Genomic DNA, 27,990 nt, shown 5'->3' with positions numbered 1-27,990 from the left:
GGGGGTCATGGATGTGTTCACTATCTTAATTGTGGTGATAGTTTCTGGGAGGTCATAACAAGACATCAGGGAAAGCAGAAATAGAAATGGATTTCTTGACTATCCTAGTGAAAGTACCCATGACTTAAGTTAAATGAGCTAGTAAATAATGTAGCAAAAAACCTGTTTGTTCTTGATCAGCGTAGTTAAGTAATCTGTGACTTAGTTCTGCTGCTGCATTATAGTGATGACTTTTCCTTTTCCCCTGTCTTTCTGCCTTTTTTCTTATTTCAAACCTTATACTACTAAAAATAGATAAATGAAAATATTTTAAATTCTCAAATGCACTTTTAATATCCTCCCAAATACTAGAATTCAAGAATTTAAGTGTTGTGTTGTTTTTCTCTCTCACTCTCTCTCTCTCTTTTTTTTAGGGGTTAGCATGTACAACAGGAAAATACTTTAAGCCAGATAGACTTGTTACCTATAATCACAAGTAGTATCTACTTCAGAGTTCCTGAGAAACTAGATCTTAAATATTCTCACCACAAAAAGAAAATGATAATTATGGAACATGATGAAGGTGTTAGCTAACACTATGGTGGTAATCATATATAAATTTATCAGATCAACACAGTATACAGTTTCAAGTTACACAATGTTAAATGTCTATGTTATGTCAATTTTTTAAAATAAGCCAGTTAGGCTTGGATTTGAATGCCAGTTTTGCCATTGACTAGACTCAGACCTTTGTGTTTTGTCAGTTATCTTCCCTGATCCTGTTTCCTCACGTGTAATGTGGGGATAATAGCTGTATTTCAGGGATCATTATGAAGGCTAGAAGTAACTATCTACTATCTGCTATTATACATTGTACATCAAGTCTTGGAAATTATGCATGATGTACACATACTTATGTCAACCCCTGTAGTAGTAGAACATATGTCAAAGCCTGTGATGTGCTTGACAGATGATGTAAAATAGCGCATTTACCTTTGCTTGCACGTCGGGCTGATGTGTTCACTCTGCTTTAATTGTATGTAGTGCACCTGGTGGACATTTGGAACGTCATAGAAGCGTTGCGGGAAAATGCCCTGAACAACCTGGACCCAAACGTAGAACTCGGTGTGGCCCGCTTGGAGGCTGTGCTGTCCACCATTTTTTACCAGCTCAACAAACGGATGCCAACCACTCACCAAATCCACGTGGAACAGTCCATCAGCCTGCTGCTTAACTTCCTGCTGGCAGCCTTTGATCCGTGAGTGCTTTCTGAATGTCTGTCACTTTTTACACATTCCCCTTTGTCCTTCTTGGTCTTCATTGCAAATAATTTTCTTGAGTAACCTACTGCCTCTTTTTTCTTGATAGGTAGGTCCTTCAATAAAGTTTCTCCGTGTTTATCATAAATTTTCAGTGCTGTGGAAAAGATGAGAGCAAAATAGTGCCATAAGAAACTGAGTACAATTGTATTTTACGTCTTGACCTTTATTTAACTCATCCCACACATTCTAGAGGTTATGGATGCTTGAACGCATTGTGTGATGCTATGCCTGTGAAGCGGTTTAATGAAGCCTGAAGAGGGAGGGTGTTTTTAACTCTCTTCTCTGCCAATTGCCGCAACAGTGTTTCTGGGGTGAAGTGACAAGACCTTAGAGAGAACAGTGAGAGACTGAAAAGGGTTTCTTGACCAGCCTAGTGAAAGTGGCTATGACTTGCGTTAAATGAACTGGTCAATAACGTGCCGCATAAAACTGAGTGATGCTATCCATGCAACACAATGGAAATTATTTTATAATTTCCCCTCATGGAGTCAGAGAATTTCAGAGACAGCTAAGATCTTAAAGACTGTTCTTCCAAATCATTCATTTTATGGATAAAGGAACTGAGGCACAAAGAAGGTGTCGCTAACACTCAAAATGTTAGTGTCAGGGTGGGTACTTAGATATGCGGCTAAGGTTTCTTTTCCAAGGCATATGTGGCAACCTTGTAAAATGTAACAACTCCCCTGAATTACAGTATCGCCTGAAATTTCAAAGGGGCTCTTGCTAATATCCCCTGGTTTGGATGCTATATCAATGCCTCTACTTTCACTACTGGTTTTGAATAGTAAAAGGAAAATTACTACTTGACCTTTCAGCAATCACATTTTAGGACTCTCAGAAGAGTTTTCTCAAGTCTCATCGTCTGGCCAATGCTTGAGCATATTTAAGCCCGGCACTGGAGATGATCCAGCCAGGCTAATGTTATTATGCCACTCACTTTCCAAAGTCACCAGCTGTCACTGCAGCCTAGAGTAGTAACAAGAGTCATTTGTGCTCAGTTTGACCAGCGTATGTTATTGTTTCTGTGATACTTATATTTCAAGTTGAAGTAAACAATTTTAAAACAACACTCCAGCAGAAGAGACTCCCTGAAGTCTGTGCAGACTTCAGAGCTGATGTAACACTGCTTTGGGCTAATCACTATGGTTACAAGTAGGGCAGGTAGAGAGGCTGTGGTTCCACATAACAGGAAACAGAATGGAACAAGGCCATGGAATGTCTATAACAGCATTTTCATCCTGTCTCCTCAACAAGTGCCTGGCAGCTTTCAGACTTGCCACTCAAGTCTTTAGGGGACTTGTTAGAATTGTAACAATGAAAAATGTAAAAAGAGAAATATATTTTCCTGCTAACTCATAGACAATTGCTAGAAGATTCAAAAGGAATCAGAGCTAAAAAAAATAATTTAGACCCACTCTATAAATACAGAAATAGGGACAGATTAATAATAAGGAAGGGGAATTTTATAAAATATGTGGGACTTGAACTCATAGGGTTAGATTTTTCACTTTTGTTTAGAAATATTGGGAAGATTGTTTCAAAAAATAGAGGCGTAGATGTTCTTTAAATAACTATAATGATTTGGCTGAATTATTTCAAGGTTGATGAGTGCTAAGTTTAAGGACTATACCAAGGTCAGAAGCAATTCACACAGATGTTCAGAACAACTGTTTGTTTGGTGTCTACTCTTCATACAGATAAGAAGGCCCCTGATCGCATTGAGGTAGATTTATAAACACATCTACATAGAGAGATCTCATTGTAGAGATGTATAGACACATTCACACAGAGACCCCAGTATGAAGTACTTCTGCCTTCTGTCCTTTGACATAGCAAATGAGTATATGTAGTTGCACTGATACTCAAATTTTCCCTCTGATGGCTTTTTACACTTTAGACAATGTGTGATATAAGCTATCAGGAAGTACTAATACCTAAAATACAACTTAGAAATAAGTATAAGAAGAAGAACAACAACAACAAGAAAATGAATGTCTAATTCTATTTCTTATCATTGTAAACTCCTATTTATCCAGGTGAGATCTAGTGTGGAAATCTGATATCACTTCCTACCACCCATCCCATGACAGGCCCAGCTGTTTAAAAGAGCCTCCCTATTCTGGTAGATATGAATGAGCCTGACACTAGTAGACCAAGAATGTGTTGTTGCTATTATAGAATCACTGAAACATTTAAGATTTTCTTTTACTTTCTGTATTTTAAATGAACAGATTAAGAAAAACACAAAATCTAAAATAGTAAAAGAGAGACTTTGAGAACTCCAACTCTAAAGAGACGATATAGAAAATAAAAAAGGAGCCCTGGCTGGTTTGGCTCATCTGGGTATCATTCTGTAACTGAAAGGTTGTGGGTTCAATTCCTGGTCGGGCCAAATGCCTAGATTACGACTTCAGTCCCAGTGGGGGCGTGTGCAAGAGGCAACTAATTGATGCTTCTCTCTCACATTGATATTTCTCTCCCTCTCTTCCTCCCTTCCCCCCTCTCTAGAATCAATAAAATAAAAGAAAAAGAAAAAAAAAAACATTAAAAAGAGAAGACCTTATAGCAATTTAAACTCATGAAGAATAAGAACTTGGATTCAAAGAAATGTGGTTATTATTTTGGTAGCACCTTAAAATTCACCAGACCCAACCAGTTGGACTCTGCCAAGAAAATGGCCTGAAAAGAGGATCAAAACCCACTTCACTTAAGTGTATCCCTGGGAACCAGACCTGCCTTCCCATAATCACAGTTCTCCAGGAATAGCATTTCCCCCTCTTCTCCCCCCAAAGACACCTGGACCTCAGTTTGTAAATAGGCATACTTACCGCAGACCACAAACAGTCTGCTGGTTCCGAAGTTTCCCTGTTGTTTAGCCAAGTCAGCCTCTTAGGAGATACAGTATTAATACATAGCTGCATACATAGGATAATTGGTAAAATGTTAGGGCCTAGTATTTGACACCAGTGACCTATGTGCATGCTTGCCATCCTGCCACTGAATAGGCAGTCTAGGCAGTTTTTCAAGTCTAAAAGATTTGTGTTGATCTGACTTTCCTACTACAAAATGGCTTTATCTCTGGGAGGAGGTCATCCAGTGACATTACCAACCAGCTTCTAAGCAGACCCTTTCTACACCTAGAAGCTAACTTATCTCAGGTCTCTAGGGAAATTGAGGGATGTACTGGGAAGGATTGGAAAATGGGTGTTAGAAGAGGGGAGCAGGGGCTGAGTGAGAAGGAAAATATTAGGAAATAAACAGGGAATTGACCCGGTCTCCTCCTCTTGTCTTGTTTCTTCCATGCACTTCAGGAACTGGCTGCCTGCTTCCCTTCTTGACTGCCAGGAGCCTTCCACCTGGGGCCTTCTCCTGCAGAACCCACTAGCACATTGGAAGCAGCTATTTCTCTCGCCTCTTATTCATATGGGGGGGGGGGGCCCACGGGTCTCTTTGATGTATTCTAAGGACTTTTACTGTTATTATTTTTTAGAAAATTGAAAGTACAGAAGAAAAATAACGTGGCAGAAAGTTACAGGATGAAAATAATTATTTTTTAAACAGCTTTATTGAGGTATAATTGTTACCTTGAAAATAATTCTTAAAGGTGTGGCCTTTTTGAGAGATGAGGTCACAAAATCTGATAAACAGTGGAGCCCTTCACCTCTCATGGTGGAGTTGGTCACCCTTCCCGAGGTCCCACTGATCCTTTCACTTGATTCTGCTGTTCTCTTATAATGTGTGTCTTTCTGCTTATCTGACTGCCTCCCACATTTATTCTCTGTATGCTCAGCACCTGATACAATACCCAGCTCATAATGAATCACTGAGTGAATGAATGATTGAAAAATCAAAGGTTGACTTTTCTTAGCTCTTGTCATACTATTTTCATTCTTTTTCTGAGATTAAGTTCTCTTTAATCTCCAATATATTACCAAGACTAGTAAATCCAAGTTTGCTCTGTCACGTAAATTCATACCCTCTATTTTTATGCCTGCTCTACAGAGAAGAAAGAAAATCAGATGTTCATGGTCACAAGTGTATGTGATCCTGTTTTCAGAAAAGACTTCAATATACTTGTCTTACTTACTCTTTTCCTACTTCCCTAGGAAAGACTAACATCAACATTAGTCTGTTAATTTAGTCTCATTCCAATTCAGGAGATTCTTTCTTCTTAGGATAGTTCCTCATAAAGTAGATTATGTGACAGTGGCCTTGTTTTTAGCAAATATTTTTTTCCCATGTATTCATCCACACAAAGCTCATAGTAGGACAATGATCCATATTAAAAGGAACAGTGATTGTTTTATTTTGGGAAGTCCAGCACTATTCTTAATGCCAATTCTCTAATGATGATAATAATATAAATTCTCCAGGCTGAGTAAGTAAGTGATCAAGCTGAAACAGGAGGTTAAATAATTTGTAGGTCATACAGTTTGATACTAGATGAGGTGAGTAGAGAAAAAAATCAAAATCATTTTGTCCCAGGAAGCAGTTAGGGTTCAGTTCTGTTCATGCTTTCTGTTTCATTTTTTAAAATGAGAATTAATGTACTTTTATCCTAGGCTTACCATGCTTATTACAGGATATTATTATTATACTCACATTTCTAACCTTTTTAGTTTGTGGTATTTAGAAATATTCGACAGAATATATGTGAAAGAAATATTTGGACTTAACAAGTTTCACATTGTAGATTTAGAGTCAGTTAATGACAGCCGTCCAGAACTCCAAATCCACTGTATAATACTCTTTCATAGAGAATACAAAATCCTGGTATTTTCCTCTCTGTTTGACATATGGCACCTCACTGAGCCATTTGAACATCCATTCCCACTGCTGAGCCTCCCACCCCCACCCCTGACACTGTGAAAGGTACCACAACACTATCAAGATGGATGGATGGATGTGAAATAATCCTGGAACTCTGCCAAAATCCTTCTGCCTTTTGAGTTTTAAAAATGATTCTGATGTTTAATGCAAGATGTACTACAAAGTACATGGCCATTTCTCTGTGCAACAACAAAACCTATGTTCGCTTTTGAGACAAAGGAAAAAGAAAAGAACTGTATGAAACCAAATGTTTCTCTCTCTCTCTCTCTCTCTCTCTCTCTCTCTCTCTCTCTCTCTCTCTCTCTCTCTTTCATTATGTATATGGCTAAAACTAGATATTTAAAATAGTGCTTAATTGGCTTAGCGCTTTTATTCTAAGCACATCTTAAATTCAAGATATCCATAGAACATCCTCATCTAGTCACTAAAACTTAGTTCTGGTAGAAAATATTTTATTCCAAGATTCCTGTATGATGCTAAAATGAAATCACTTGCTGAAGAATTTTCACAATTGTAAATAAATTGAACATCCTAATGTCAGTCATAGTGCTGTCAGACTTATACTTCAGATGAATGGCAGATGGGATCTCATGGAGGTAAGGAAGACAACGTCACCAGGATTGGCCCCTTCTGTTCTGAAGAAACTCCTGGCAAACTCACCTGGCTCAGTGCTATCAGAAATTTTTTTCAGATGTTCTGCTGACATCAGGAATGCCAGGGCTAAATGAGGGGTTTTTTCTGTTCACATGTTAACTTCACTATCCTAAAAGCAAGAGTTTTATGTATGTGATCACTTCTAAATTCAAGATATCTCATGACTGTACAATCTAATATTAATGGCCATTAAAGTCAATGTTTGCAATTTTACTCAAATACTTAGACTTTCTCAATATAAAACATAAGTGGTAAGTCAGAAAGTTTCTTTCTACTTGTACATTCATTAATTTTATATAAAGAGCTTGCTATGTGCCAGGTGCTATTATAAGCTGGAAATAAAAGATGAATAAGATGAGGTCCCCGCCCTCTGTGAAAGTGTGTTGTATTAAAATTGTTTTTCACTTTTCTCCCCAATAGACATTTAGTAAATATCTCCAATATTTAAAGATTGTCAATAAATATCTGTTGAGTTACCAAATGAATGATTCATATGAACGAAATAATTCCCAGGTAAAGAGGCCCAGAGGAGGAAGTGATATAGTAGTTTGCGTGCTATGCTTTTGCTTATCAAAAATGCTTACCGAATGTGTTTTTGAAAAACATGTTGGTAGAAGAGCTTCAGATTTTAGTTCTCTTAAATAGAGAAATAATTCCTCTAGTCTATTCAAAAAATAATCCATCAGAATTCAAATCTTACTTTCAAGGACTTGAAATTTATCATGAGATTCTTTAGCTTCAACTTGGAGAAACTCTCTTAGCAATTTAGAAAAAATGTACACTCTTTTTTGAATTCAGCCTAGCACCCCAGACCTGTCCATATCTATTCATTGTTTTTCCTTTTTGTCAAAGCACATTTCCCCACCCTGACAACTTTTTCCTAAAGATAATATCTTCTCAGTTAAAATAAATCAGTTTGTCTCCGTAAACTCATGAAAAACTCAGCATGATGCAGTTACTTTTTACTATGATGAATGAAACTTTGAAGTAATCCATGTTTTTAGAAAAGACACTCTACAAATCTCTGTATATTAACCCGATGGTTAAGTGTTTTTTTCTGTTTCCACTTTCAATCAGTTGCCCCTCAGAAAAATTTGAAAATTTTCAGAGTGAGTAAACAAAGTATAAAGGGAAATAAAAGATTTAAGGAAACATTGACTTATGAAGCAATTTCCATTTGCTGGTTTGATCATTTGATAATTTGCTGGTTCTCTTAAATACTCTTTTCGGTATTACTTAAATACCAATATAATAATATAACTGGGTATTTTTTGACATCAAGCTAGACAGCAAAGTTTACATAAGCAAAACCCTCAGGGTAATTGGCTTATGAATGAAATATATTCCATTATGCCAAAAACAAATAGTGGGGATAAAAAGTAAAGTATGCTTCTTTATACATTGTGTTCCCACTCTGCATTGAAAAGGAAATATTAGAATAAGTAAAATTTTTACAATAGAAATAAAATTATTCTTTTAATAAAAATGATAGGCTAATAGTAAATACCTTTTTAAAGCATTCACTGTATCTTTTACACTATTAAAAACTCAGCTGCACTGGCAACTTTTATTTACAAAGAAAAGCTTATGTGTGCATGTCATCGATTACTGATCCTAAGACCACCCCTGAAGTCCACAGGACCTCAGACACATCTGACTGTGTTACATCTCTCCTTAAGCAGCCATCAGAATTGCACATGAACTTGAAGGTGTGCTGCCATAGCATTTCATAAAAGCAAGAAAAGAGCGTAGACTTTTTCCAGTGCTCTTCCTGCTTTTGCCGTTCAGAGGCCATTTGGCCTGTAGCATTAGGAACAATCTGCTTTTCATCCTTGGTCCACTCGAGTAGGTCTGCTTCCGGAGCTGTGGCTGACAGCCAACAGTTTATGTGTTTGGTTTTACCGCTTTACTCCTAGAAGCATTGCATGTACAGATTCACGTTGGAAGAATTTGCTGTTTTCCTGCCCATTTGCACAAGACTCCTGAAAGCTTCCTGTTATCCATCTTCATGAGCTTGACTTTCCACTTCCTAGACATTTATGGAATTTCACTTACTGTTCGTGAATCAAACCACCCCAACTAAGGACCCTTTCTACATTTCTCCATTTGGGATGTAACCAGCTTCTCCCTACTCCTTGCTTCTTTTGTTAATGCCAATTATTTCTTCACAAAAATATAAGGACCCTGATCCCAGGATGACTTTAATTAATAGCCTTTGTCCTGAAATTTTGTCAAAGACCTTTAGAATATCTTTCTCTCCCCTCCCCCCATCCTTTTCTTCACCCTGTTGTATCTGCTGAAAATGTTCAATAATAATAATATTCATTTGTATTTAAGTCTTTGGTGTCCCCATTCTCCATTGTGGAGTCAGTGATCTCCCTCATTCCTTAAACTCCTTAAAGGTTTATCAATGCCAGGACTGAGCAAAGTCTGAACTCAGCCACCCCCTGAATCCTTCTTCCTGACAGGGGTCACATTTGCAATCTGGCGCAGTTGCTTGCATAACAGTACATTCCAGTGGGCTAATTTCACCCTTGAGTTCCTGCAAAACTCTCATTCAGCTGCCCTCTACTTGGTGATTTATCTAGATTTATTATGTCAATTTAGCAGAATAGCTCTGATACAACCACTGTTGGATTTAATAGCATTAATCTTGCCTTTCCAGGAACAATACAGGACTGGCAATCTTCCTGTGATCTTCTTCATTAAAAGCTAGGGTTTAAGAATTCACCCGTGAGCTATCATCATTTCATCCTTTGGAGAATGCTTTGTTCCAACATCATCTGTGGTCTATTCTCTTTCTTGAGTTAAATTATTCTCTCTGATTCATTGAAAGGAACTCATGTTGCTCTTGAAGTCTCATATGTAATGCTCTTCAATTTCTTTTCATTTTGAAGACTACTTTATCTCTATATTATCCTGTTCTTCCACACTTTGTAAACTTTTCTGTTCTCGCTATTTGAACCATGTTTCAGTTTAGAAAAAGAAACTAATTATTTCCTAAAATACAATTTTTGATATTCCCAGTTATCTATGCAATACAATTGGGAATGCAGGAGACATGGAATAATTTTGAATGGGGTAGTTTTTACAAAATAATAGCATTTATATTACAGCTGCCTGCTCTAAAATTAGTAAGCAATATAATGAGTGGTCATTCAACATTCTAGGGGCACCAATTATAATGATTAATAGTCATTCATTAATATAAGAAATTTATTTTTCAGTAACTCTGTATGAGATAGAGTGCAAGGCACTAAAATTCACCTAGCTCAGAAGGCAGTCCCTGCCCCCAAGGATCTCTCAGTGTGGAGTTGAGTCACATACATACATGTAAATAAATAAATCAAGGTCACACAGTGTAGGTACCACATAACAGGTAAAAGTGAAGGGATAACAATTGCCTGCATATCCAGGGGGGGGGGGTCTGTTTTCAGAGCATAGTGAATGATGCTATTGACTTGGGTCTTGATAAATTGGTGGGAGAGTCTGGGCAGACTGTGCTAGGAAAGACAGGGGCATTAAACAGTGGGACTGTGGTGTGGAGTACAACAGAAATGGTAGCATGTAAGACTGGAGAAGACAGAAAAAGCTAGAACCAAATCCTTACGCAAACCTAGTCAATAACGGTTTTAAATAATGAAACATTATGATCAAATCTGAGATGTGAGCATTCAAACAGATCATTGAAGAGGTTATTACAGTGTTAAAGCAAGAGCTGATGGGAGAAATGGAAAGGAGAGAATGGGTTCAATATACAATTAAGAGGGGATATTTGAGTCCCTTAAACATATGCTTGGTGTGATAGTGAATTGAGGAAGAGCTAGAAGTCAAGGGTGACCCCCACCCCAGGATTCACTTTTGGGTAACCAGGTACATGGTGATTCTAACAAGCAGAAGGACTATAGGAGGAACAGCAGGTAAGTAATAGGATTGGCTCAAGTATAATGGGAAATCTCTGTAAAGATGATGAGTTCTATTTTGAACACACCTGGTTTGACAGCAGGTACCCAAGTGAAGATTTCTAACAAATAATTACATAATCTTATGGTCAGGCCCAGAGGTATAAATGGGGGAGCCACTAGCATAGGGTCCAGTCAGTTCTGTATTCTCACTGGGTGTTTTCAGGTACTCTGCTAAGATTAACAGCAAGAAAGATGAGTAACAAATGATTTCTCTCTGAAGTCTAGTATGGAATAAAGACACAACTATTTATCACATCTTAGTCTTCTAATATGTCAGTTATATGAATCTTATTTATATAAATGATTTATTCCATATACTAAACCCTGGTCAATACAGACTTTACTTACAGTTCAGCCATGTTAAAATTTTAAATAACTCCTTTGAGCATTCTTAAGAGTAGCAACGATCAAAGCAATAAATTACTAATATGATACACTTTCTGATTCCAAGGATATAAGAATAAATAGTTTATTCCAACTGGAAAATAATTTAACTGAAATATTATATTTCTTACAGTATGCCCTTTGTATCACATTTTGTGAAGGGCAAGTTATACTTCATTAATCAGTGAAGATTTGGCAGCTCTGGTGTCTTTTAGGTAGAAGGAGGACTATTCAAACAGCTCTTACTTTTGCCTTTTTAAAATACCAACTTGATTTAAAAATTAAAAGTATCAACATAAGTACAGTTAGCCTGTGGGAAAAAAATGATAGTTGAAAAAAGTGTATGATTAAAAATCCTCCATAGTTACCCTAACAAAATTCAGGAGTTCTCTGACAAAAAAAAAAAAAGTTTTTCTGAAGCAATGTGTAAATAAATTATGGACATTCCGGAATCATCATGAATAATGTTATTTTATGAAACCCAAACTGTGAATCATGTTCTGTAATTTTAATCCATAGTTAAATGGCATATCCCTCTGGCTACCAGTCCATGTTTTGAGCAAATTGACATATACAAAGAATAACTTGAAGCGTCTGCTCTCTCTTGAAAATAGGAAACGGTAATTAGACAATTTCTTGGAAATGTGTGTTGACTTGTATTCACAACCTTTCTAAAATGGATGCAGCTACAGTGGCCTATGAGTTCTACAGAACAGAAAATGTCAAACCTTGTTACTGGAAGTTCTCCAAATGACATCTTTTTTTCTGTTATCATTAAACAGGGAAGGCCATGGCAAACTTTCAGTATTTGCTGTCAAAATGGCTTTAGCCACACTGTGTGGAGGAAAGATCATGGACAAATTAAGATGTAAGTCACTCTTTGTGTGCTTCTTTGCTTATCCCTCCTGCACACCACATTTCCTTCCCCCCATTCCTGCCAAGAGCCCCCATCCCTGCCCATCTGTGACTTTCCTCATGCTATCAGAGTTACTTGAAATATGATCCTTAGGTTTTGTCGTAGGAATATTTTCATATTAGGTAACTGTTAATGAATTCAGTGTTTTTCTTCTACTTGTAGGTTATTATTACTTATAACCTGTTAAGTATTACCAACTAGATTTCGTGATATTAAAGTAAGATACATATTCTTCCAAGTGTTATTGTACTATACTGCCCTGTAAATAAGTCCAGCATTATAGGGGCTTAAAGGCTTGTTACGTAACTCAAAGCCAAAGTTCCCAGCACATTTCTTCATTCTTCTCAGCCAGTGTTGTTCAAATCACTAGAAACTCCAGCCATTCCAAAGTAAGCATTGCCAGGGTATGGGACATAGTGATTGCACAGAGACGCTATAGACTGAGAATTAACTGGATGCCAATAAAAATATGATAGCCTTATGACATTGAGAAATTATGGCTTTTATGTATCTTTTGTCATTAAATATGGTAGAGTTTTAAACCAACAACACAGTGGGAGTTTTTTGGTTGGTTGATTAGTTGGTTGGTTCATTTGCTATAGGTAAAGAAGCTAAGGTTCAGAGAGTTAAAGTAAATCACATAGCTCAAATAGTACCAGGATTTGAAATCTGACTTTTGAGTGGTTCTCAAACTTTATATGTATACAATCACCTGGAGTGCTTTTATAGATTTCTGGGTCCCATTCCCGGAATTTCTGATTCAGTTGGCTTAAGATAGAGATAGGGAGCAAGAATTTTTATATCTAACTAATTTAAAATTATGCACATGCTACTATTTAAAATAAAAATTTGCGTTTAACCCTTTCCCTTACCCTAAATATTATGTTAATGTTATATCACTGAGTAAGAAAGAGCATTGTGATGGGAGCTAGGAGTCCCAAATGGTAACCCAGCTAATTATCTAAGTTATCTTGTGGAAGTAACTTCACTTCTTTAGTGCTTCCTTGTCCACCCTACATTTGGGGGTTTTGTTAGATACCTGTGGTGTCCCTCCCAGCCACATCATCTGTGACTCACAGCCTCTTCAGAATGCGATCTCTTGCTCCTGGGTGTACCAAGAGGAGAAGAATGAAGGAAGATACAGAACAAACACTTTGTTCCTTTGGAATTTCCCCGCACTTGCTCCGAGGCCGAGTTATCTCAGTGTGCCAGTAGATAAGTGGAAGGTTCGTGGAAGCCCCACATTACCACGCATCCTCCCTCACACTTCAGAGAACCCCCTTTCAGGGAACGGCCAAATGCAGTCGGCATTCAGAGAAGCCCTAGCAGACTTTACAAAGGTCAGTGTGGTTTCTCTTTAGTTAGCATGAAAGATGTAGAAAACTAAAAACTATCTATGTCAGTACTTGAGTGAGGGATAATAGCTAAATGTCATTCCTAAAAATAATAATAATAATTGTGTGAGTGTAATCCAGGGGCATTTTCTTCAGGGTTAGGGCTGGGGAGAAAAAGTTTTGTAAAATGAGTCAGGGCAGAGGAAAAAAGTCCTGAGGGTCTTGCCTGCTGACCTCATGTCACGACTGGCCATTTATGCTGAGGACATTAGATAAATGCTTTTTTTAAGTCTAAAGAAACATTTCCAAATAGTTACCCAATGTTATATTCATAGGTACCTGGATGAAAGGGTCTCATGTTAAAGTAAGTTTGAGGAAAACTGAGAGAATAGTTTTTCATACTTCAGAACTCCTCAGAATCTTGCATGAACCAGAGTAATTCTGCTGCTCTCCATCTTTCTCCTCAGCTTTCCTCAGTGTCAGATTTTTATCGTTGTCCTGGGAGAAAAGTGGGTAGGGCAGTTTTAGGAGTCATATGTCACTCCAGAGGTCCCCTAGCCCTTAAGTCACATTGCCCAGGCATTACAGGCCAATTTCTACACCAGTAACAGGAAGGACCGTGACAGTAATCCACTCTCACGTATAGCCTGGGAAAGACCACTGCCTCCCCTTAGCCTAGGAAGAAATATGGGGGCAATAAAGATGAAAGGAATGATTGTTAGGTAAGCAATAACAATATCCACAGAGCTACAAGGCTCAAGATATTATACAATAACTAAGTTTTTGAAAAGATCTTTACCAACTGTCAGAACTTTTACAGTTCTCTTGCAAGTCCAGGAATTCAAAGCAAACAATGTATTGCAATAACTGCTACACTGCTTTTCCTTCACCCTTTCTCATCCCGCATCAAAAGCTCCCCCCGCCCCAATCACTAGAGTGGCCAAGTAAATCCTCTTCACACAGTGAAAGAAGTGACAAACCCTGAGTCCCAGCGGATGTAAACTGTATTCTCCAGAAATAAGCTTCAGAGTGTCACAAATTCTGTCAAAAAACAGATAGTGTGACATGATATATTATCACAGTGCCCTCTCCCAGAACTGTGGATCTGAGTCTCAGCCTAATGTGTCCTCGGTTCTTTGACGAAGGATCACTCTTGGTAGAGTTTAATTCCAGGAAGATGGGTTAAGTGGTTTCTAGGTAAGTCAGTTCAAAGCAATATGACAAAAAAAAAAAAGAAATTAACTGAAAGCAGTTTGCCTGGAAGAACCTCTCCAAAATGTTAATTGGCCAAAAATGAATATCCTTGGTCACCAGTGATCATTATTAACTGAATGAGCAAATATGAGCAAATCTGCTCACAGACAGCAGTAGCGACTCTTGGTTAGCAGGATTATGGGTGTTTCCATTGGTCTTCTTTTGCTGGCTTGCATTTAAGAACAAAACAGACAAAGTAACAATTGTCTGCATTGCTTTTGTAATAAGAAAAAAATAAAATGAAAATATATGGAATTTTTCGGGATTTGAGGGTTTTGTTTTTCTTCCCTTAAATTCTAATTCACTTTAAGCCAGTATTCTAGCTGTGCTTGTTTAGCAATTTTTCTATTTTTGTACGTAGAGATGAAAGATATTCTGTTTGTTTCATCTAGCCCCTTCATGCTGGAGAGCACAGGACAGGAGGAATTGGCTGAAAATAAATTAGAAATTCTAAAAAGCAAAAAAGTGGAAAACTTCAGGAAATTTATAGCTGAGTTTTTAAAATTGCTTTTAAGTGCATTAAAAGGGACAACAAACCCAGGCTGCACCACCATCTCCAATACTCAGGGCCACCAGGAGCCAGTCAATACACAGGGTGTTCACGGTGCACCTCCAGGTGGCCTAGCGTATTGGAACACCCCCTTGCAGTCGTAGACTCAGCAGCCTAAACATACACGGATCTAACGGACTCCTTCTGTCAAGTTGTTCTTGGTCTGATTATAGCCTGTTGTTTCAATTAGATGAAACACTTGTTTATATTTCTGCTCAGGTCTCCTGGGTAGTCCTAAGGATCTTAAGGAACTCTGAATCCAGTGCCAAAGCCTGGAATGCCAGGTGCTGTTCTAAAGTGTCTGAGGAAGGCTTGTTCTGTTTTCTTTAAGAGGCTGGCATTATGGCAGACATTGTGTGTTTGTTGAGCTTCTGTTACTGAACTGGTTGTTCTGCCTCCATACCTACCCCCAGGGTAATATTTCTAACTCACTGACCTACCTTAAATTCTTCAGTATATCCCCCAGCAGTTTCTGGACACCATCTAACGTCCCCTCCTAGAGCTTTTGAAGCTCTTCATACCTCCACTTCATCTCCCACCATGCACTGTGGATGCCCAGGCTCCTGATGGTGAATTGCTGCAATATCTTTCAGTGCTCTGTGCTTGAGCGTGCCTCTGCACACCCTGATCCAGTTTCCTTGGCCTAGAATTCACCTCTGTGAGGAAATCATCCCTGACCCACATCCTCCCTCTGGGAACTCCCTCTCTGAGCTCCTGCTGCATCCTGTACATCTACTGTTCCCATATCCACACCACCATGTTACAATGTGTGATATCACGTGAGGCGCGATGTAAGCATTTCACTGTCATCCTCAAAAGACTCGGACCTCCCAGAGGACAGGACTAGGATCTTATTTGTGTGTGTGTGTGTGTGTGTGGCTTAGCACAATTACACACATTTAGTATGTGCTAAGTTAATTTTAGTTGAATGAATCAATAAATGTAAATTCTTCTACAGTGTCTATCATTGTATGATGCTGTAGAAAATACAATGGTGGTTCAGAGGATAATCAGGAACCTTGCAGAACAATTGCAATGGGGAGACCAAGCCTAACTACATGAAGTAAATGACAGAAAAGATGTGATATGAATTTAATAATAAAAATAGCTACCATTTACTGTATACTAGGTGCCAACACTATCAGAGTGCTTTACAGCTCTGTGCTTTTCATCTGTTAACTAATGTAAGCCTTGAAATAGCCCTCTTTTTGATATATAAATACATACATATTACATATTATAAGTATATTACATATGTATAAATTTCTATAGCCTCATAGTTGATAAATTCTGAAACACAGTAGAAATCCTTTATAACTGGATTATTTAAAGAAATTGAGAGCCAATTCACATCCTTAACACATAATTCAGTAAAAGTCTGTAATGTGCTTAGCGTCTGACTGCAGTATAAAAAGAATGTCTCCAGATTACATTTTGACCTTGAAAAATTAAGCCCAAAATGAACAGAGGTAGCACACTGAATGTACAATAGTTTATCCCAGCAGCTGTGCTGGCCCCATTACAATCTAGCATAGTGACAAACTAGATGATAGCAAATCCTTTCCTTCCAATAGTGATTTTCCAAAGAGGAATTATAAAGTACCTTGGGAAATTATGCCATTAATATTCATTAAGTGCACATAGCGGCAGAAACTGAAGAACAGAGGTTCAGTGAAGCCATAGGTTCTGCTGAGAATAATCTCAGACCCTGACTTTACCTCATTGATCATCCACAAGGCCAAGCTTCCTCTAGATGGCGTGAGTCAAAAGACCCTTCCCTATAACTCAATGCCTTCCACCCCAAACACTATGATTTATAGAAAGTTTTCTGCTCCCATGGAGAGTTAGTCAAGTGTTTTCATTACCTCCTTATCCCCACTGTGTTTTTCATTTTTCAATATCATAAACCTAAACCCAAACTTTTTAATGATAATATAGATGGGTAAATAACTATCTAGCTAGACACACACACACACACCACCACCACCACCACCCAATGCTGTAGTATCATTTTCATGGTGTGTTTCAAACAAGGTCAGCATAACTCTCACATTTACAAACTTCCCCCCATCGAGTTATATAGGAATTAACATCTGATCTCAAAATAGCAATGTTATGTCCTATCAAAATATGCTAATTTTATCCAAAATACTAGTTAATGCTATGTGCCAGAATCAGATTCTACAAAGAAACACCAAAAAAACCACCATGGCATTTCACCATAAATATTAGCTTTTGTATTATTCTTACATAAATACTATCTATTCTGCCACATTTTTCTTTGAAGCAGAAATGTTGAACCGAAACAGTGAGGAATGTTTATGTGATGAATAAATATATTTGCTTTTTCTTCCATCAGATATTTTCTCAATGATTTCTGACTCCAACGGGGTTATGGTTTATGGACGATATGATCAGTTCCTGCGGGAAGTTCTCAAACTACCCACAGCAGTTTTTGAAGGTCCTTCATTTGGCTACACAGAACAGTCCGCTAGATCCTGTTTCTCTCAACAGGTAGGAAAGAACGTGTTTAAGGAAGTATCTTTCAAACAGTGGTTGCTCTCCTTTGTCACTTCAAGTCACTAATTAATCAAGTTTTTTTTTTTTTTTTTTTTTTTTGGTGATAGCCTATAGTATATCTTCCAGCCCCTGCCAAATGACCTGTGAATCAGTAACTAAACTTGACACTCCTGGATAATAAAAATAGGTGATTTCAACTGACTCTGAGCCAGGCACCACACAAAGTTTTTTCTGGCATTGCCTAATTTAATCCTTTCAGCAACCCTATAGTCTGAGTATCATTAGTATCACTGTATACTATCAAAAGGGCTGAATTGTCACTCAGCTTCACATGAAACACAAGTCCGACCCACCACCAAGTTTCACCGATGCTTAGCAAAGAAGACAAAAAAGATATAGCACATGCCACATCATACCATGGGGATCCCAAAATACAGTAGATGTGGCTCCACAACATGATACATTTAGGGCTCAGAGTGACATGTCTTACCTGGGGTTGGTACGCATTAGCCCAGGGAAGCTGCTTAGTTTGGGGAGCACTCCATGTTTATATCTCTCCAGTCATGTAGAAAGTCTCCATGTCTAGTACCATTCTCTAGCACAGCATAGTGATAGTTTACAAATCCATAAATTGAACGCTTGTTTACACTTTTTAAAAAAATCCAACTAATTGAGAGTCCTCCAAAAGTGTCCTCTGAGTAAAAAAAAATCAGTGCATAGCAGCCCCTGAAAAGATGCATTTACTCACCAGCTAGTAGAGGCCATCAGTCTGCTCCCTTGGTGATCTAAAGAGTGAAAAGTCCCTCAGGCATCCGAGCAGTCATGGATTTCTGTAAATGTATGTAGAATCATTACCATATCCATACAATCAATAAGGGAAGGGATGGTTTGATACAGTAAGGACTAACTCTTCTCCTGTGGCATTGCACCCAGGAAGACTTTACGACCCCAGGCCTTCACCCCAAGGCTGGCTTAGGTGCCTGAGTTCTGCCCCCAGCAGGACTTGGTGGTTGGTGAGAAGTTCTGGGCTATGAAGTTGTGCTGAAGGAGGCTTAGATGAATAGACCCATGGTCATCTTCCAAGTTCCCTTCCAGTTGGTGACATTGGAATGCATCCACTCACCAAGTCATGCTGATTTTACTTTGTACACATTTCTCAGATCTCTTTCTTTATCATCACCTATTGCCTGGCCTATTGCATTAAGCCCTAAACTAATCTCTCTGCCTCCAAGTTTATTTGTTTGTTTGCTTGCTTGTACATTCCTTGATTTTAGGTAGTATATTAAAAAATGCTCAGTAAACCTATTAATGCTTCAGTATATTTCACATTAATAATTAGCTACAATTACAGGATGTTAAAAATCTTATTAGGACCTATATATTTAAAAAAATTATATAGGTTGTTGCCATTGCTCAAAATTCCTTCTGAAATATCATATAGACTTTCCCATTATATAATCTTATATATATCTTCAATGAGAAATTTATACATGTTGAAATCATAATATTTTTGAAACTTCAGATGATTTTTAGCCAGTATTATAGACCAAATGGATAAGATCATTTGAAGTACAGAAAGCAACACAAATAACAATAAGACCCACTTATTTTTATGCTTCATAAACTGACTATAATAGAAGTTTGAATGATGAAATTCCAAAGTTGTTTTAATTGCTTCATTGGAAAAAGTACAAGCCATTCCAAGTAATTGGTTTTTGTTTGTTTGTTTGTTTTTATTATGTTTTATTGATTATGCTGTTACAGTTGTCCCAATTTCTTTTCCCTCTGCTCCTCTCCACCCAGTGACCCCCTCTCCAGTTGGCCCCCTCTCCCTTGGTCCATGCCCATTGGTTGTGCATATAGTTCTTCTCAACATCTTCCTGTCTACTCCACTCCCTCCTACTATGCTTCTTAATTCCTGCATCATCACCCTCCCTTTTCCCCCTTCCCCCTCCCCGCTGACCTCCCCCCTATATGTTCCCCATACCTATAATTCTTTTTCTACTCTCGTTGCCTACTTATTTTGCCTTTTTTTTTTTTGATTCCCTAGCTTCTGTTGTTGGTTGTTGTGATACAGTTTTCATTTTAATGTTCATAGTTCTGATCTTCCTTCTTCCAAACAAGTCCCTTTAACATCTTATATAACAGTAGTTTGGATCTGATGACCTTCTTCAGTTTTACTTTGTCCTGGAGGCACTTTCTCTGCCCTTCTATTCTGAATGACAGTTTCACTGGATAGAGTACTTGTGGCTGTAGGTTTTTTATTTTCATTACTTTGAATATTTCTTGCCAGTCCCTTCTTGCCTGCAGAGTCTTCTTTGAGAAATCAGCTGACAGTCTAATTGGGACCCCTTTGTACATAATTCTCTTCTTCTCTCTTGCTGCTTTTAAGATTCTCTCTTTAATTTTTGACAATTTGATTATAATATACCTTGGTATGGTTCTCCCTGGGTCCAGTTCTTGTGGAACTCTCTGTGTTTCCTGGACCTGTAAATCTATTTCCTTCCCTAAGTTCGGGAAGTTCTGCTTCATTATTTTTTCGCATAATTTTTCAATTTCTAGCTCTTCTCCTTCACTTTCTGGCAACCCTATAATTTGGATGTTCGCTCTCTTATAGTTGTCCCAGAGGTTTCTGAGCTTCTTCTCATTTTCCTCACTTTTTGTTTCCTCTTTCTGCACTGGTTTACTGTTCCCTCCTTATGTTTTGATTTGTTGATTTGATCCCTGGTTTTCCTTCCCTAACCACTTGTTTCATATGTGTTTTCATTCATTTCAGCAGGACTAGCCTTCATTCCTTCCCGATCTTGATTAAGTCCAGCTGTTATTTCTGTAAGTTGTCTTATAACTATAGCTCTGAACTGAGCCTCGGAAAGGTTATCTATTTGTTTGTCTGTTAATTCATATATTTGCTTTCTGGTCAGCTGCTTGATTGGGATGTCTATCATTATCCCTGAGATCCTGACAGTTTTTTCTTCCTAGGTAGGGCTGTCACACCTCCTATGCTACAGGGGGCAGAGCCCCGTGTACTCATCACTACAGGGCAACCCTTCTCACCACACTGTGGTGCTTTGTATGGGGGCAGGGGTCCAAGATGGATTCCTGCCATTGTCTCTCCACTGAGAGACCGGAAGCCTCCTCCTCCATCCCCACGCCTTCCGGGCCTCACAGTCCAAGGAAATGGGGGTCTGCCTTCCCCGGCATTGGAATCACGAGCTGACGGGTTTGGTCTGCAGCTAGGGGTGCTCCCAGGGTCTTCTCGCCTCCCCTTAAATACGGGTGTCTGTGCTTACTGCTGTCCCACTGCCTGTCACTGCAGCTGCTGCCACCAGCACAGCTTGACCTTTCCACCCCGGCTTCGCCCCTCCTATCCATCTGGATGAGTACCACTTGTTTATAACTTCATACGTTGGACTTCCATGTAGCTTCATTTTCTGGAACTTCTGGTTATTTATGGTTTTGAGGTAGTTGTAGTCCTTCTTAGTTGTGGAGGGAGAGAGAACCTGTCAGTCTAGGCCTCCATCTTGGCCAGAAGTCTCCCAAGTAATTGTTTTAAAAGATAGAATTATTTTAGGTATATAAATTGTAAGAGCTTTTAAAAAAATACTATATCGTGATTTACACTTTACATAATTTATCTTTTAATAATAATGTTTATATCAATCCTGTGAAAAGCGTAAAGTATTTTGTATTATGAAGAAAGACTAAAATTGTAAATATCTGGTGATTTAAAAAAAGATTAAATAGTACCAAAACAGTTGTTTTGTGAATTACTAGTGTAAGGTATAGCCTTTGAAAAGGCACTATAGCCCTTCAAGACTGATACTTTTGTCTAAAAGAATTAAATTATCCCATCCAACTTTATATTTTAATTCAAATTTTCAAATAAAAGTGATTTTTGCACATAAACCTGTAATTTTGTCATTCATTGGATTACAATATCATGTATTAATATAGTTACTTATTTTTGTTATTTTGAAAGAAACATATATATAATACTTTCATTTTATACATTAGAAGGGGCCAGGATAATGAGACAGAAGCAGGTGAAATTAAAAGAAAAGATACATAAACAGAGAAGAGGTTTTTTTAATGTAGATTTTCTCTCCTAACAGGAAGAATTGCTTCCTCTTAACAGGATTCCCTTCTAACTTTGTACAGCAGAACCATTCACATTGACCTTAAATATTTAATAATTATGGAGGTGGAGGAAGCTTATAAGGGAAGTAATTCTACCAATGTGGAAGCCTGATATGGGAACTATGCCGTGTGCTATGGCACACAATTGGTAAAAACTTATGGTGATGTCTATTCTTCATCTTTCCTCGTCATTGTCACACTGTCCCTCATGTATATGAAGTGATGCTCTCAAAATTGTTTTTCTCCTTGTGATAATATTGACACAGCTCCAATGAAGATAATTCAGTTCTGTGTATAAGTATAAAATACAATCAATATTTTAAATTCTGCTGAACTTTGCTTCAAGTTCTGTTTTTTCATATTTTAGAGGTTAATTGAATGTTTTGTTCCTTCAATCTCAAATGTTATTTGCATAGCAGGTAAATTAAGCTTATTCTCTGTGCTAAATTTTTGTGGGTCTTTTTTTATTTTTTAATGCAGAAAAAAGTCACGTTAAATGGTTTCTTGGACACGCTCATGTCAGATCCTCCTCCTCAGTGTCTGGTCTGGCTGCCCCTTCTGCATCGACTGGCAAATGTAGAAAATGGTGAGTAGCTACTACTAAGCAAAGGCAACTTTTTTAATCATTGAAATTAGGTGATCAAGCCTATAGTTATTAAGCCAAGGTCATTATTTTAGGGAAGTCTATTTAGCTGTTCTGAGCCTTGTTTAGGATAGAAGCAAGCTGAACAATAACACTTTATAGGTGCACTGCAAAATTGAGACTGTCACTTCTAAAAGCTTATTTGTGTACTTCTCAGTTACAAGCCAGATGTGGCTTAAAGACTTCATACCACAGAAGAATCTCAATAATGAGTGTGATATTTTCTACTATTTGTTTTGGGTCTGGATTTCCAATATTAGTTTATATTGGCATTGACAATTTCTTCCTAGGCACTCAGCCAGGAATTGGTGGAGGAGAAGGGAAAAAGTTGGATGAGGGAAACTTACTTACTAAACTTTTGTCATATGCTCTAAATTATAAGCTTTCAATGGTTGTAGTTATGTAAAAGAGAAATGTAATGCAAACTTTGGTAATGTGCTTTTTTATAAGTACAAGTATTTCTAGGATAAAAGTAGTTAATATTGATATATACAAACTTAAATGTAAAATACAGTTCAGGACAAAATGTAAAGAAATTTAAACACAGAATAATTCAGTGCATCTTTCTAGTCTTTAGATGTTCTTCTTTATTATTTAATTTAAATCTGAGATTTCTCCAGACTTAAATAGAAAATAATTTATCCCATATCTCTTCCTAGAATCTTAACTTCTAAACATTTCTTTAATACACATTGGAGGTAAAGTTATCTTAATCTTAAATTTTCATTCAGAACTTCTAGCGTCTGTCCTTATCATCTCTCTTAGTTAAAAGTTATAAATTTATCCTGCTGTGCTCACGGAGAAGATTTAAAGAATGAATTAAATAAGGGAAGGGTCTAATCAAGGAACGTGTATAAATGACTCATGGACATGGACAACGGGGAGGGATATGATTGTGGGAGAAGGGGTGGGCTTGGTGGGGGAAGCAATGGGGGAAAAATGGGACAACTGTAATTGAAAAACCAAAAAATAAAAGAAAGAAAGAAAAAAAGAATGAATTAGCTACATTCTCTGTGATCACTACCAAGCATAAATGTTTTATGCTTCTTATTCATCTGCAGAAGCAGAGAGCAATCAAGGTCCAGCTCATGCACCCTGAGTTCATATTACTGTTCACAGTTCCAGAACTAGTCATCTTGCAATCATGAAGTCGTAATTTCATTCCTCCAGCTCAGTATTTCCTGCTGCAGGGAATTTGTTTTATAGGCCCTGTCCCAGAGCAGTTGTCTCTAAATTCAGGCCTCTGTCAGCCTTTCCCAAGAGCCAGAAAAGGGAGCAGATGATGCATATTCAGAAGGCAGTACCTCCAGAACAAGTTTTACAATTTGCTTTTTATCTTCATTTATTCTTATTTACATTATCTCCCTGCTGGTTAGCCAGAGAATAACTTTACCAAAGATAAGAATTGCTGGCTGTTGTTGCTTACTATCTTTAGCTCATAGCATATAGACAATTACTTGGATTTTGTCATTCATTAGCTTTAAATTTCAACTATTTTACCTTGCCTGCTTTATACTTCAAATTTTCTACCAAAGAACGTTGTGTCTCCTGATCTGTCTGAATTAGAACTGTATTTAGATCATTTACACATCTTTTTGGCCCTATCCATCTGCTTCTCAGGAAAGAAAAAAAAAAAAATCTGTTAAAGGGAGGCAATGTCACTCATTAAACAAGCCCATTAAATACTTCTTTTTTTTTTTTCAAAGTTATTCAATTCTTTCATCCAGTTTTTCTACTTTCCCTCCATTTCTTTTTCTTTCCCCTTCCTCTGGTTTCCCATTTCTCTAACATTTGCTCTCTACCCACTGTATAGTCAGCTGTGTTCTTCCATTGTGCTTCTGAGTCTTCCAGTGAGCTGCGCTGGTCTCCAGGAGACAGAGAGCTGTTTGCGGGGAGAGGCCGGCCAGTCTGCATAATTTATATTCTTGTAGTGTAAGAGATGGGAATAGAAAGAACAAATGCCGTTACAAAAATCTGTTGTTAAAATAACACCTGTCCTCCATCCCTTTCATTTCTTCTACCTCCACACATATGCTTGAAATCAGCAGTGAGATGGCGGGTATAAACATAATGCTTCCTCAGCCAAATTGACTGTCATCCTAAACCATGGCACACAGCAGAAAAAAGGCCAGTCCTGTTGGGCTGTATTTTTTCTTATCCTAGCTCACACTTTGGTTTTCTTGTTTTTCCTTCATCTGTTGCCCACTTAGTCTTCCATCCGGTTGAGTGTTCCTACTGCCACAGCGAGAGTATGATGGGATTTCGCTACCGATGCCAACAGTGTCACAATTACCAGCTCTGTCAGGACTGCTTCTGGAGGGGACATGCTGGTGGTTCCCATAGCAACCAGCACCAGATGAAAGAGTACACGTCATGGGTAAGGCAAGGTCCAGGCAATGCTCAAAGTTGCCTGTGTGAGTGTTACCCAGAATGCAAGTGAATATCAAGGATGGTGACAGAATTAAGGAGCAAATTAAACCTGTGGTCTAACATTCAACCCTTCCTCTTTCCTCCCACCCCTCCATCTTACTGGGATTTCTTACTTAGTATATCTGAACCTAGTATAGCTTCCTGTAACTTACAATATAGGAAGACTCAAACTACGTTACTTCTCGAAATATAGGTAATTCAGTACTGATTTAGATAACAACTGAACAGCAAGCACCTTCTGGAACATACTCTTATTTTCACAGTAAGTTAAGGTTCTTTTCAAGTTTTGTTTGTTTGTTTTCTGACATTTTTTGTATTTTGTGGGAATTGCTTACAAATGACTGCTAGTTTCTTTTTTCTTAGATTCTGGGTTCTGTTATGTGCATGACTAGAAAATAAAGGAAAGACGTGTGAACGTGTGGGCTTAATGACACTGTTCCATTTTACTTTTTTGGAAGAGGAGGATAGTGTGGTTATATTAGCAAATCATCTTTTCATGAATAGTGCAACTTGGTAAAGGTGACCTGTGAGTGTCTGTCCCTGTGACAGGTGTATTCTCAGGAGCACATGGCAATGGGTCTGTGGAAAGAATTTGACTCCATGAGTTTGCTGTTCAAATGGTTTACGGTTTGCTGACCTCCGCCTCAGTTAAACTCAAAGATCAGTCCCTGTGGTGTGCTTCCTGTGCTCTGTGAAAGTATTGCTCTATGTATGCACTGGTTTTTGTGAAATACGCCATCAGCCCTACCAACTCCTCTTGAAATAATTCTTCCACAAGAACATGCAAACTTTTTTGAGGTTTTCATTTTCTATAGTTTAATGTATTTCAATTCAGCGTATAGTCTTTACTTTAAAAGTAATTTGTTTTTCTTTTTTTAAAAAAAGAATATCTTCAGAATATACATTTTAAATAGGAATGATCTTTCTAAGAATGATTATTGGGAACTGATTGAAAATATTAATAGTTTACCACCTGTCAGATTCTGAGTTCAAGTGACAGTTCTTCACTAAGGCCTCATGTACTGAGGGCCTCATGCCAGTTCTAAGGCCACTCTCCCGGTAGGTCATATCATATGCTGAGGCTAGATACACTGACACAGATGATGAGACATGATTTAGTACAGAAGGTAGAAGAAAGCACCTTCTATTTTCTTATTTTCACCATATTACCAATTTTCAAACTCGTTCTATCCCAAATTCTGGAGAGTTGGTATTAGAAGACGAATCATTTTTAATTGTTGTTTTATGTAAATGCTGAAATCAGATAAGGAGCCTCTTTCTTAGGGATTGAGGACTCTAAAATTACTTAGCAGGTCAATATCTTTATGAAGTCTATTTAAAGTCCTCAAGAAGATGAACGGGCCCCAATATTTATGGGGTGAAGAGATTTATTCTGGTACTGTTTTAAGTGTTCTAAGAATTACTCCTAGCAAAAACCAAAGTGGAACTTCTTGCACAATGTTCCTACAACTTAGCCTTTAAATAATGAGGATAAAAGTCACATCATTATGTTGCCATGGGCTCTATGTGTAAAAGAAAGTGAAAAAATTATAAATGGCTTCTCAGGGAAAAGAAAAATTGGGGTGAAGATTTATTATATGAGGTAAATTATTTTTGATAATTTTGGCTGTGAAATTTTAAGATAAACATTCCACTGATCTAAATGAAATAGAGGTAGTGTAATGCTCTGAAAAGAACATGAATTTTAAATTCTCAAGACTCAGATTGAAGCTCCACTTGTACTTTTAGTTAGATGCATTCTGCCATACCTGAAAAATCTTACACTTGGATTGCTGCAAAACCTCTTGCTTATTTTCCTTCCTTCGTCAGACAGAGCAGTCCTTCTAGATCAGGTCTGATGCTGTCACCTCCGTGATTTAAACTCTTCCTTGTCTTCCCCTGCATTAGAGATATAGACCACAGTCCTCGATGTAACATGTAAGGACTTTAATGATCTGCCTCCTGCTCTCCTCTTCCTCCATTTGGAATTACCTTCCCTGCCAGTCCCGAGTTTTTGGACTTCTGCTTCCCCATTAATTCCCAGCTCAGGTGCTCCCATTTATCACAGCATCTGCTAACACTAAGCAGCAGGAGGCGGGTACCTTGTTGGCTTGTTTACCACTGAGCAGACTCCCTGACTTAAAAGTAAATACTCAAAGAAGATTTCTTAAATGATTGAACGTATGAATGATTATCTACTATGAAAGCAAATCATTTGATAAGACGTTACATAAATGTTAGTTGTTGTCACCTCTATCTTTCTTCTTCTTTCCAGAAATCGCCTGCTAAGAAGTTAACTAACGCATTAAGCAAGTCCCTGAGCTGTGCTTCCAGCCGTGAGCCTTTGCATCCCATGTTCCCGGACCAGCCTGAGAAGCCACTCAACTTGGCCCACATCGTGTGAGTATCTACCCTTCACATTAAGAGACACCTTTCTTCATTGACACGAATCTGAATTCATACAAAAGCAAATTTCCTATCAGTTGTCAGGGACCAAGTTTTAAAATTTAATTTAAAAAAAGAATGAATGTAATGTCGTTACAATATTTTGTTGCAGAGTTATACAGTCCAAGTGCTCACCTGTAAAGTAAGGTATGCAGCACTAATATAATCAGCTAGAGGTGAAAAAGCATAGTTATAAAATGTGGATGTTAATGGAGTTCACACAATTGGAAGTTATCGATGGAATTACTGTAGTAAGAAAATTTTAAAGCACATTTCACCTTAATGTCATATGTGTTTTGAGTCTCAAATATAAAACCTCTTTGTTTTATATTTCTGCAGAGCCAGTCATCTTAAAAATGGTACCAAATCTGAAAATTGTTGTTTTATCCCAAGCTACATAACTTTAGAAGAATCATGGCTTGTACAAGGGAACATTAAAGAGGAGGATTGGTGGGAAAATATATCAGAACATCCAAAAAACTGGCTTTAAAAAAATACTCCTCCAAAGTAGGTGTGAGTCTGGTGCACAGAGGGCCCTGGGTCCCGGTACAGCGCTACCACGCTACCACCCACACCCATCCTTCCTCCTCCCCGACCCTTCGACCCTCTCTCAGGCCTTGGTGGCCG

At 37.9% G+C, this 27,990-nt stretch overlaps 1 protein-coding gene across 2 annotated transcripts in view; it reads left to right on the top strand.

The window, feature by feature from the left end:
- Window positions 1–27,990, top strand: part of DTNA (dystrobrevin alpha) — a 271,240-nt gene that overhangs the window by 175,688 nt on the left and 67,562 nt on the right. For both annotated transcript variants that reach the window (XM_090285660.1, XM_090285659.1), the window contains exons 5-10: window positions 1,024–1,237; window positions 11,917–12,002; window positions 17,548–17,702; window positions 22,326–22,431; window positions 24,699–24,865; window positions 27,194–27,318. In XM_090285660.1, coding sequence (XP_090141786.1) covers window positions 1,024–1,237; window positions 11,917–12,002; window positions 17,548–17,702; window positions 22,326–22,431; window positions 24,699–24,865; window positions 27,194–27,318 — 853 coding nt within the window. The remainder of the gene's footprint in view (window positions 1–1,023; window positions 1,238–11,916; window positions 12,003–17,547; window positions 17,703–22,325; window positions 22,432–24,698; window positions 24,866–27,193; window positions 27,319–27,990) is intronic.

This window comes from Furipterus horrens, unplaced genomic scaffold (assembly GCF_987537825.1).
Source record: "Furipterus horrens unplaced genomic scaffold, mFurHor1.1.pri manual_scaffold_8, whole genome shotgun sequence".
Lineage (NCBI taxonomy): Eukaryota > Metazoa > Chordata > Mammalia > Chiroptera > Furipteridae > Furipterus > Furipterus horrens.
The sequence above is the reverse complement of the archived record's forward strand: the minus strand, read 5'-3'. Positions and strand labels throughout refer to the sequence as shown.